Here is a 12,507-nt window from a genome sequence, read left to right on the forward strand (position 1 = left end):
GCCCACCATAGAGTGGGGATATATTAAACTATAGAATGAAAAAAATGAACAAACAAATGAAGGAATTAGTAAATGAAGTATCCCAAGACCTCGCCATTCAGAAAGGAAGTAGGAAAAAGCCCAGTGTCCTGGTAAAGATGGTTACAAAAGTCTCATAATTCTCGGGCTTTATTTTTAAATATCAAAAAATGAAAACAAAAACAAAAAATAAAACCATGTCAACATATTCTAGATTTAAATTTGTTATGACAGAGTGCATTATAACCAAATTCTCTACATAAATTAAAAGATGAGAACTTTGAAGTTTTTTTTTTTTTTTTTTTTTTTTAAGATTCATTTATTTGAGAGAGAGACAGAGAGCACAAGCAGGGGGAGCAGCAGGCAGAGGGAGAAGCAGACTCCCTGTGGAACAGGGAGCCCGATATGGGACTGAACCCCAGCAACTTGGGATAACGAACTGAGCCACAGACAGCCATTTAACTGACAAAGCCACCAAGGCACCCCTCTTAGTGACTCTTAGTCATCACCACCTGCCAAATAACATCCAGCTCAGTCCCTAGTGGGACAGTCAGCTGTCTTTTCTAGCCTGCTCCTTAAACGCTCCCTCCGCAGGTACCATGATCTTGCCTTTCCTCAAGCAAATTTTTTCATCTCTGGGACTTTGCACGTGTTCTCCTCTGACTGGAATTCTCCCTTTAGTGCCATCCAATCCCCCCAAAGCCAAATTCAAGTTTGAACGCTCCCGGTCCCCCTAGAAGTGCTTGCTCTTCTGCTCTGTCCTCTTAGGGCACTTGGTTTTTACCTCTTTTATGGCCTCTAACATATTCAATATTGTCTTGTGAGCAGGTGTGTGTTTTGTTTATCTTCTCTACTACCCACATAGGAAGATATGGTCTCTGTCTTGGTGACCCCCTTTCCCTACATAACCGAGCACATGGCTTTGGATGGAGCAAAGGCTTAATACATGTTTGTCGTTAAATGAGTAAATGAAAGAATAAATAAAACATATGTGCTAAGGGGCACCCGGGTGGCTCAGTGGGTTAAAGCCTCTGCCTTCGGCTCAGGTCATGATCCCAGGGTCCTGGGATTGAGCTCCGCATCGGGCTCTCTGCTCAGCAGGAAGCCTGCTTCTCCCTCTCCCATTCCCCCTGTTTGTGCTCCCTCTCTCACTACGTCTCTCTCTGTCAAATTAAAAAAAAAAAATCTTTAAATGAATCAGATATACTTTATATCTCAATGTCAATAATAATAAAGCCACAGAAAAAGATTTCATTTTAAAAATATTTTAATTTCCTTTTTTATAAAATTTAGTTTTCGAATGTCCCAAACATCACCTCTCATATAGTAAAAATGAATGTAGGAACAAATAAACACAGAATGTTTCTTTACTAGTCCACTAGAATACTGGCTAAATGTCCTAATGTTACTCTAAACAGTCACACAGAAGCCAAGGAAGTAAATAAATAACACAGCAAACTAGTAAATATAGGAAAATGAGCTTTTCAAGAGGTTTCTGAGATTGTCTACTACTGAACTTTTAACAAAATAATTTGAACAATTAAAATTGTTTAATAATAATAAATATTAGTCCTATATAAAGTGATTAAATCAAAGTAGTTTACTTCAAATATGGGGACTGAATTACAGAAATGGAAGGTACCCGATCATTTAGGGAATGCTGTTTGAGACGACCGTGTTCTCAGAACTATGTTCAGTGTATCCTGGATCTTCATGTTATTTCTTTCTATCAGGGAAGAATGTTTCCCATCTGCTTTCGTGTTTTCTTCTGGTTCAAGGGGGAGAAGGGTATGGGGGTTGAACAGACATCGAGGCTCCCCCAAGATGCCAACTCTGTGAAAAGAATTATTGGTATAACTGAAGCGGTGAGACCAATGAATAAGGTGTATGGTTATGGTTGTGCCTGCGTGTGTGTGTTTGTGTGTATACACCAAAGCTACACACACACACACCCATATATATACATACACATATACATATACATATACATATACATATACACATAAATATATTTTTAAAGTTTTCCCCATTTCCATGAACCCCCATTGTGGTCTAAAGTATGAGTCCAAAATTTCAGCCCACAGTAAGATTTTGTAACTGGCCTTCCGACATTTCCCAGAGACGGTTCTTCTAATGAAGAAACCTCAGCCTTGTAAAGTCGGCTACCCCTTCCTCCGAATTAGAGCTATTTGAAGTCTAGCATAACTTTCTAGCAATGTTTTCTAGTCTATCTGGGTGTACCAAGAGTTGCTTGGGAAAGGAAATAGGTGGAGAGGTGGAGGGGTGGGTAAGAAGCCGGCTTTCATCTTTGTTCAACTTTCTGGACAAGGCATGGTGTCTGCCTTCTGGCCCAACCTAGGACATGCTGAGTCTCTCCTTTCCCTCTCCTTGAGCCACTTACGTTGGCATAGGCACAGACTCCAGATTTTCCATGTGCTCTTGTATCTGGGCTGGGAGTTTGATGCCTCCTTGATGATTCTTTTTCTCAAAGACATTCTGAGCTTTTTCTCTGAGAGATGGCAGCAGAGTAGACAGGACCGGAGAGCGCATGTTAATGGCTTTTTTAATCGCTGGACGTTTTGCCATCATTCTCCTGGGGGTAGGGGTGGGAGAGGAGACATTTAGGTTATATCATCCTGTTTCTAGAAATGTCCCTGAGCTTTGGGAAGTCACAAGGTCGTACCTGAATTGTACAAAAGTCATGCGTTTCTTTCCCCCTCCTGATTTTTCATCCTCGCGCTTCCTCCGAGGAATGTTGAACATATTGGTACGAAAGAGCCTCCCTATTTCTTCCTCAATCTCTGTGAAGTGTTGACGTCGGAAGACAATCCAAGCTACGTATGTACAGAAAGTATAAAAGGACTACAACAGAAAACAGACAAGAATCACTACCCACGGTGAAGACAGTAAAACTCCCACCTGTCTATGTAACATTGCTAAGCAGACGCAAACCCAGATGACCCCATTTCTCCGCATTCCTGAAAAGCTGTGGAAAATACACAGGTACTCACCTTTGCAGGAGGAAAACGAGACCAAAAATTTAAGATATAGCATACAGCTTGTTAGCATCCTTTTAAGAAAAGATATTCACTAAAAATAAGTGCCTGACAAATGGCTATTGGTTATTCATGGTTCATAGAAAGAGAAAAGTCCCAAAACATAAGTGACTCACCTCAAAGAATTTCCAGTCTTTTTGTGTATCTGATATTTTCTCCCTGCAATACAACAAATCACAACTATAGGTTGAGAAGGAAGCTCAGTCTTTCAGTGATCTAGGCAAGCCCCTATCTTCAAAGACCTCTTGGCAAGACCATTACCGTGGCCCCAAGGCTATTTAGCTACATAAATGCTGTCCAAAGGCATTGTGAGTCCCAACATCTTTTTCTTCAATTTCTTAGGTTATCCAGATCAAAACCCTTACCATGTTCGGTCAAAAGTTAATCAATATAAATTCAGGGGATGCCTGGGTAGCTCAGTGGGTTAAAGCCTCTGCCTTCGGCTCAGGTCATGATCCTAGCATCCTGGGATCGAGCCCCACATCGGGCTCTCTGCTCTGCAGGGAGCCTGCTTCCCCCTCAATCTCTGCCTGCCTCTCTGCCTACTTGTGATCTCTGTCTGTCAAATAAATAAATAAAATCTTTAAAAAATATATATATATATATATATATATATATGAATTCAGGATACACAAGCCAGCAGGAAATGTATTCTTATGAATGTTTTTGGTGATGTGAGAGCTGGGGAGAAAGGAGAGTGGGAAGGTGGTAAAGAGGTAACATGGGGTGTTAATCAGTAGGGAAACAGAACGAAGGGGAAGTCTAAAGCAGAGAAAAAGACAAAAATCAAACATCTTAATCCTAAAAAGATTTAAAAGATCTTAAAATCTGCAGTTGACTGGAGAAGGTACTAGATGCAATACATACGCTGAGCCACAGCTCTTAAAGGCAGGCATCTGCTCAGGAATCCTTGCAACACAAATTCAATGTTAAGGACACTGGACCGGCACAGGCACACTTACTGAACTTGGCCTCCACCTCCCCAACAGAGGCCATTCTAGTTCTGATCCCGGCCTGAGGAGAGCAGGCATGGCCTGCAGAGGACCTGAGAACTGATGGAAAAGGCTGTGCACCTGCAATCACTTGATCACTCAAGGGGCCAAGGCTAGACCCAGGCACTGCCAGGCTGATCCTGGACTTGCTTCTGGTTTTGCTTGGGACGACTCCCAGGACTGGCCCTTGCTATCAGGCTTTCAAGAACCTCCTGAACTCCAGTGGTCTGCGGAAGATGACCTAAACCCTCAGGGACTTCGTGATCTGTGTGGGCCCAAATTAGCCCTCCGTTCGGGGGACACACGGAAGCACTGGTTCAGTTTTTACTGGGGAGGATCCCTCTCCTCCTGCAGCCCCTGCATTCCTACACCGGTTTCCTCGTGCGCAAGTCTTCAACCAGGAAGTCAGGCCATCAGTACAGTGCGCATTTACTAAGTACGGACCATGTGCCAATACTGTGCTAAGCCCTTTACATGATCATATTTAGTCCTCCTAAGATCTCTATGATGTAGTCAGCATTATTATTCCCACTTTACAGCTGAAGAGACCAAAGCCCAAAGACATATGTAATTAGGGACAGAGTCTGTACCAAAACTCGGGCCTGTCAGCTCTCCACATCTGTCACTGTAACCAGAACTCTAGGGAAACAAGCTTTTCCTCTAGATGAGTCTGTGGATTGAACACACTCAACTACGGAGCCAGCAGAAGCTTTCAGGACAGGCCTCTGCGTCCTTCTGTCCTTCTGCGCCACCTGCAGCCTCCACCCGACAGGAGTGCTTATGTGCCCTTTCCACCCTTCCACGGCCTCTGCCAGTGGACACCGGACACCATGCAGACCTGCCAAGCTGAAGCAAATACCAACCAAACTCGGTTTTGGGAAGACTAAGCCAGCCTGCCTTCTGGGAGAAGACGGAGAGTAGCACTTAGGTTTCTGCAACTCAAACTGGCACCATGTCAGCGAGGTTTTGAAATGACAGAGGGCGCAGGAAACACGCACTTTCTCCTCTTTTTCTTTCTCCTTTTTTTCTTTAAGATTTTATTTATTTATTTGAGAGAGAGAAAGAGAGAATGAATGGTGGGGAGGGATAGAGGGAGAGGGAGAAGCAGGATCTCTGCAGAGCAGGGAGCCTGATATGGGGCTGGATTCCAGGATCCTGGGATCATGACCTGAGCCGAAATCAAGAGTCGGATACTAAATTGACTGAGCCACACAGGTGCCCCCCCCTTCTTTCTTTTTTTTTTTTTTTAAGTTTTATTTACAGAATCTCTATACCTAACGTAGGGCTTCAACTCATGACCCCGAGATCAAGAGTCACACGCTCTTCCAACTGAGCCAGCCAGGCATCTCCCGTCTCATTTTAAAGATTTTTTTTTTTTTTAATTTATTTGACAGATCACAAGTAGGCAGAGAGAGAGAGGAGGAGGAGGCAGGCTCCCTGCTGAGCAGAGAGCCCGATGCGGGACTCGATCCCAGGATCCTGAGATCATGACCTGAGCCGAAGGCAGAGGCTTTAACCACTGAGCCACCTGGGCGGAGAAGGTACTATGAACCTCTTCCCCTTCCCCTCAAGTTGCCATAAAACTGGGACTTCTTTCTCCCTTAAAGCCCAAAGCAAACTGATGGAGCCTACCGACAGAAATCAAGTACAGAAACAGGTTTCTTCTTACCATTCTGATTTAACTCCATATATAAACCTGAAATGAGCCCAAGAAATGGAGGCAGAGAAAGCACATTTGGGAACATCCTAGCTTAAATCAGCAAATTCATCTCTGGGTGACTTTTGGGTCAATTTTTCTTCTTTTTAATTTTACTTTATAATTTTTATATTAAGTACCTAATAATTATAAACTGACTATAAATTTTAAAATTTACTGAGCAAAATAACAAATTTAAACACTTCAAATCTTCTGCAAATTGAGTGAGACTTTATACAATAGCAAAATCCAATAGAAATATAATGCAAGCAGGGGCACCTGGGTGGCTTAGTTGTTAAGCATCTGCCTTTGGCTCAGGTCATGATCCCAGGGTCCTGGGATCAAGGCCCACACTGGGGAATCCCTGCTTAGCAGGAGGCCTGCTTCTCCCTCTCCCACCCCCCCCCCACTTGTGTTCCCTCTCTCGCTGTGTCTCTGTCAAATAAATAAGTTTGTTGTTTTTTTTTTTAAAAGAGATATAATGCAAGCCACAAATGTAATTTTAAAATTTCTAGTGGCCACGGTAAAAAGAACAGGTGAAATTAATTTTAATAATATACTTATTGTATGCAAACCCTGAAATATTAATATGTAATCAGCATTTTAGAATGATCAATGAGATATTTTGTTCAATTGTAACTTGTTTGTAAAGTGTATATTTTACATTTATAACACATTTAAATATGGACCAGCTACATTCCAAGTGCTCAACAGACACATGCAGCAAGCGGCTACCATGCTAATGCTAGTCAGCAAAAATGCTGTCCATTTTACCTGTGAGGACAAACTCTGAAGAAAAGGGGAGAAAGCCAGCCTGGCAGAAAACGCAGAGGTGTTCAGTGGCCTGTTATGATGCTTTCTTATTCCTTCTTGCTACCTTAAGACTCTCAGCTCTAAACTACAATGAGGAAAGTAACATATTTTTAGTCATTCCTGGGGGGGGGTGCGGGGAAGCTAGGCCAATGGCATCTCGAGGCCCTAAAGAAAAAAAAGTTTGTTCCCACTTACCCCCTGCTGCTTTTGGTGGTGGTGGGGGGGGAATCCAGTTTAAATGAAGGTCAAGGCCTACTCCGCACAAAGGAACAGAATATCAAAGGAATTTGTTTGGGGGAGGGGAAAGAGGCCTTACTGAACTGTGACTTGGAGGGTGGGGTGGGGAGTGGGGCTTAAGGATGATTTATAAACCCGAGCTTCAAAATATGCTCATCCCTATGCCAGACTCTCTGGTCATCCACCAGGCGACAGCTTGCACTGAGAGCAAAGGAAGAGGTAGAAATCCTAAGACAGAGGTGGGGTTGGAGCCATAAACAAAGAATAGATCTAATTCTACAGCGTATGCCATGAAGAGGTTTTCTTATCTATCCTGGCAAACACAGAGATCTTTTACTGAACACATTCATCAAAATCGTGCCAAAGCTTTTGCATTATCAGGATTTTACAGATGTATTTAGAATAGAAAAGCATGTCCTCCTACTTTTCGAGAAACATGAAAGCACTAAATTAACAGCCCCCAAATTGCTGGTTCTTCTGAAATATCTAATTTAACTCCGGAGACAAATAGCGTAAGGTGTCCTTGTCCAATATTAAGTATGTATATATCAAAAAGTCAGAAAATACACGAGAATTTTCTCAGGGGAATATTAGCTTATTCACACTAGAAGTGAAAGAATGATGTATTAAAATCAGGTAATCACTCCTAACTAGCAAAATAAACTGTCCTCACCTTCTAGATAAAAACAGCCAGAAGAACAATATAAACTCCATTCTAGGACATAATCAAGGCCCATGGCCAATTAACAACTTTTATTGGCAAAAAACATGCTGTAATCTGTTTTCCTTGATATCCTTTGTTGGGCTCAATGACCTGTATGGAATTTGTTCTGTGAGTAATGGGTGGTGAACTCTAAACTGATGCTTTTCTAAACTGCGATCCAATAGGCAGGAGAAAAGCAGGTGATGTTGCACACAACCACAAAAAAGACCAGCACCTCCTGGAGAGGAGCCAGTACTAAACCCAGGCAATTCATATCTTTCAAGCATAATGAGTTCTTTAAAAGTCTGTATAAAAATTACATTGTACCCAGGGGGGAAAAAAAAATATATATATATATATGTTTATAAAAAATAAAATTATAAAAAAAAAATTACATTGTAATAAAAATGTACTGTTAAAAGTATAATAATTTAAGTGTAGGCTCTATATCCAGAGAACTAAAAGATAAAATAAAATCTCTAACTATGATATTATTGTTCAGTTTGGGTTTTTTAGTCTCAAAATTAGTCTGTGCTGCACACGTGCTTTTATTTTTAATGTTTTTAAAGATTGATTTATTTATTTGTTTGTTTGAAAGAAAGAGTATGCACACATGAGTGGGAGGAAGGCACAGAGAGAGGGGGGAGAATTTTAAGCAGACTCCCCGCTGAGCCCAAGGCACTAAATCCCACAGACCCTAGATCATGACCTGAGCCAAAATCAAGAGTCCAACGACACTTGACCAGCAGAGTCACCCAGGTGTCCCTGCACACAGGCGTTTAAAGATTAAACATTAAGGGGCACCTGGCTGGTTCAGTTGGTAGAGCACGCACTCCTGGTAGCAGGGTTGTGAGTTTGAGCCCCACACTGGGTGTAAAGATTATTTAAAAATCTTTAAAAATTAAACATTAAATATTGCCAATACAATTATTTTTTTAGAGTAGGTCTTTTTCTGTTTTGTGTTTTTTTAGAGTAGGTTTTTTTCATTTTTAAATAAAGGTTCTACTTATTTATTTGAGAGAGAGAGCGTAAGAAAGCAAGAGAACAGGAGCAGTGGGGAGGGGTGGAGGGAGAGGGAGAAGGCGGCTCTCTGCTGAGCAGGGAGCCCAACACGGGACTCAGTCCCAGGACTCTGGGATCATGATCTGAGCTGAAGGCAGCTGCTTAACCAACGGGGGCCACCCAGGACCCCTACAGTGTGTTTTTTTAACCTTGCTGTGGACTGAATGTTTGTGTCTCCCTAGCCCCACCCCAAGTTCATATGTTGAAGCCTTAAAAACCACTATCATGGTAACATTTGGAGGTGGGGCCTTTGGGGGGGGCAATTAGGTTCAGATGAAGTCCTGAAAGTGGAGCCCTGTGATGGGATTAGTGTCCTTTTAAGAACAGAAAAAGAGATTGGGATTTTCTCTTTCATTCATGGAGAGACTCAGTGAGAAGGCAGCTGTCTACAAGCTCGGAAAAGGGCTCTCACCAGAACTGGACAATGCTGGCCTCCTGATCTCAGACGTCCAGGCTTCAAGACTATGAGAAAATAAAATTCTGCTGTTTAAGCCATTCAAGCCATTCAGGCTGTGGTAATTTGTTACAGCAGCCCAAGCTGACTAATTCAAACCTCAAATTCTAGTTTTTTCAATCTAAAGTGATACTTAGAAGAAATCAGAGTAATGTGAGAAAAATTTTTTTAATAGGGGAAGGGCAAGGGCAGAGGGAGAGAGAGAATCCCAAGCAGGCTCCATACCCAGCATGGAACCCAACCTGGGGCTGGATCTCACTACCCTGAGATCATGACCTGAGCCAAAATCAAGGTTAGGGCACTTAACTGACCAAGCCACCTAAGCACCCCTGAGAAAATGTAATTTTAAAGTGATTGAATAAGAAAATGTGAAGCTGATGATGAACTTGCATGTTATTGAACAGCATCAGAAACAAGGTAGAAATAGTCAAATTAACAAAGATTTTTAATATTTTCATAAAGTGTAAAAACATAAACATCAAAGGCAAGCAACAAACTAGAAAAACAAATGGCCAAGCTTTGTTATAGGACACATAAATTACACAAATACCCACTTTCCAGTTGATAGATGGTTAAAACTAAATGAGGCAGTAATTAATTTAACAATTAATAGTAATAGTAACAGGCAATAAATTATTTTATACAGAAAAATAGCACAGACCCCACAGTCATGAAAGATATTCAAAGTCAAATAAAGTATCTTTAAGCTTTTTCCTTTTTCTTTTTTTTTTTTTAAACTTTAAGCTATCAAAAATGTTAAACTAATAGAGCTAGGTGTGCTTATTGCTGATGGTGGTACAAAATGTTCTATACTCTTTGGAGAACAATCTGGCAGTATGCAACAAGAGCTAGAAAACTATTGATGCCTTCTAGGTAAATACATTCTGGGTTATAAGCCATAAGTAAAGAGCCCAAATAGACAAAGTAATTTATATGAAGATATCCGACGCAGAAACACCATAAAGCAGAAAAACTGAAATCACATAAGTTTGCACATAAGGAATGGTGAGGCAAACTGGTATGTCACACAGCAGAACACCTATAGTTGCTATTCAAAGTTGTAGGTGAGGTTCTGTAAGCAGAGTAACAGAATGAGGTACACAGAAAATGTAGAACATAATCTGTATTTTGAAAATGTGGGAATGCAGAGAGAAACCATGAATTCTGTTCTTTCCTATAAAGTTAAAAGTAAGAGTTCTAGCCATGGCCATGGTGTGGCTCTTGAGCCTGTTTTAAAAACCACTCAGAGAAGGGAATTGGGGAGGGGGCATTAAGGATCAGAGCTTTTTCTTGATGCCTCCAAATTCTCCTGTGATATGACTTTTTTTTTTTTTAAGATTTTATTTTTTAAGTAATCTCTACACCCAATGTGGGGCTTGAACTCACAACTCCAAGATCAAGATGTGCATGCTGTACTGACTGAGCCAGCCCAGTGTCCCACGAGATACTTAAATTTTAATTACAGTAATACATAAACTGTCAGTCTAAGGAAAAAATCATCTCCCCACAAACAAGGTCATCTTCTCTAATCCCCACCCTCCTAGCTTGTACCCATGGCTATCTATCGTTGCTGTAAAATGAGCAGCGGGAGGGCAGGAGACACACCCAGTGCCACCTTCAAAACCGGCCTACACCAGGCCTTCTGCCCCTGGCAGCCATGGGGCCCTGGTCAGCAACTGGAAGTCTTCCAGGTTGAGAGCAAGATGCCACTGAGCAAGTATACACTGTAGACTCTGGGACTCTTCCCAAACTCAGCTTTCCCAAACAAGACGGCACCTGTATTTGGGGCTGAGTGTCACCCGAGCCCAATTATTTTGTACAATCAAAAAGGAAACTTTCTCAAAGGCACCAAGAGTCAAAGTAAAGGGTCTTCCAGAGAGGACCACACAAGCAAGGAAGGATCTCAAAGAACTCGTAAGTGTGCACTTACTTTCCGCAGCACATGTGATGCTTATCAGGCATGGCCAAGCCCAGCACGAGCATGCAGTACTTCTGGGCCAAGTACTTCTGCGCCGCCTCTAATTTACTTATAACCAGTTCCATCTCTTTTTTCTCCACAAGGCCCCTGAGAAAGAAAATGATCATATGGGTTCATTTGGGCCAGAAGTATAAATTATTTTGAAAGAAATACACAAGTGAGTCAATGCATCTCACCTCCCCCTTTCATTTACTTGATTTTGAGCTAAGGGAGGGCCTCCAAGCCCTTTGACATTTATCATTATAATCAGTATCTCGAATTTTTGGTGAATTTTCACTTTTTTATAGATTCTTTATAGTATGTATCCTTAATCTTACATATAGGCCAACCTAATTTATACAGAATAGCTCAACTAACAAATTACCTACACTGGTTTCTGAGGCAGCGAGCAGCCCATTTCCCTGCTGTTTTGTTAAAAGAGCGATGGAAGTTCTCTCCCTCCAGCATCCCCTGGGTTCCTGATGTTGCTACTAAGTTTGAAGGCTCAATGTTCGACCTTCTCAACGCTTTCCTTCTCCCAGTTCTGTGTTTGCTGAGGAAGCATGTGTGGACCACTCCTCTGGGAACTTTGGCATCAATTATAATAACCTTACTTCCCTGTGAAAGCACTTGCCCAGTTCCAACTGAATTGCAAATGAAAATTTCCAAAAGACAACCTGTTCTTACGTTACAGCATGTCTGAAGCCTAAATAAGAGTTTTTGCGGTACAATATAGTAGGAAACTGTATTTCTTTTTTTTTTTAAGATTTTATTTATTATTTGACAGAGACAGAGATCATAAGTAGGCAGAGAGGCAGGCAGAGAGAGAAGGGGAAGCAGGCTCCCCGCTGAGCAGAGAGCCCGATGTGGGGCTCAATCCCAGGACCCCGGGATCATGACCCAAGCCGAAGGCAGAGGCTTTAACCCACTGAGCCACCCAGGCGCCCCGGAAACTATATTTCTAACAATACACTCCAATGATGGCTATTGAAAAGTGAAGTGTCTTAAATAACCTAAAGTTACTTAAGTCCAGATATCTCAATACAGTCTATATTTATTTTATATTTATTTTATTTATATTTATTTATTTTATTATATTTACTTTATAAGTAAACTGACTGACTACTGGAAGCCTGAAAGTGAAATGTTAGTCTAATTATTTTAGAATCCCACCATAGAGCCAATCATTTTAAGGCTTGGATTTTTCTGTCATTCTGTAACTGATTCCTTCTAAGAAAGTCTACCTTACACCACTGTGCTCTAATAGTTTTAGTGTATTTCAAAAACAACTAAGAAACATTTTTCTCTGTTGTCTATTCCTATAAATATAGAAATGAAACAAAGGTCTCTGCTAGATTAGCAGTAACCCTCAGAATTAGAAAACACCACATAAAATATAAGTTCATGTGCTGTCAAAGTCTCATCAGGTCTTTTTCGGGGACGGTAGGACTCCTCAAACCTTCTGAGCCTCCAGCTGGCTAAACCCTTTTGCTTGCCACCATTGAAACAGTTCATGAGG

At 41.4% G+C, this 12,507-nt stretch overlaps 1 protein-coding gene across 4 annotated transcripts in view; it reads right to left on the minus strand.

The window, feature by feature from the left end:
• Positions 1-1,290: 1,290 nt before the first annotated feature.
• PPP1R36 (protein phosphatase 1 regulatory subunit 36) overlaps positions 1,291-12,507 on the minus strand; it is a 28,429-nt gene continuing 17,212 nt past the window's right edge. For all 4 annotated transcript variants that reach the window (XM_032875206.1, XM_032875205.1, XM_032875207.1 and 1 more), the window contains 5 exons: positions 10,962-11,096; positions 3,191-3,233; positions 2,702-2,880; positions 2,420-2,611; positions 1,291-1,851 (listed from right to left, as the gene is read on the minus strand). In XM_032875206.1, coding sequence (XP_032731097.1) covers positions 1,665-1,851; positions 2,420-2,611; positions 2,702-2,880; positions 3,191-3,233; positions 10,962-11,096 — 736 coding nt within the window. In that variant the 3' untranslated portion in view covers positions 1,291-1,664. The remainder of the gene's footprint in view (positions 1,852-2,419; positions 2,612-2,701; positions 2,881-3,190; positions 3,234-10,961; positions 11,097-12,507) is intronic.

Source organism: Lontra canadensis, unplaced genomic scaffold (assembly GCF_010015895.1).
Source record: "Lontra canadensis isolate GAN:19392208 unplaced genomic scaffold, GSC_riverotter_1.0 scaffold55, whole genome shotgun sequence".
NCBI classification, from domain to species: Eukaryota; Metazoa; Chordata; class Mammalia; order Carnivora; family Mustelidae; genus Lontra; species Lontra canadensis.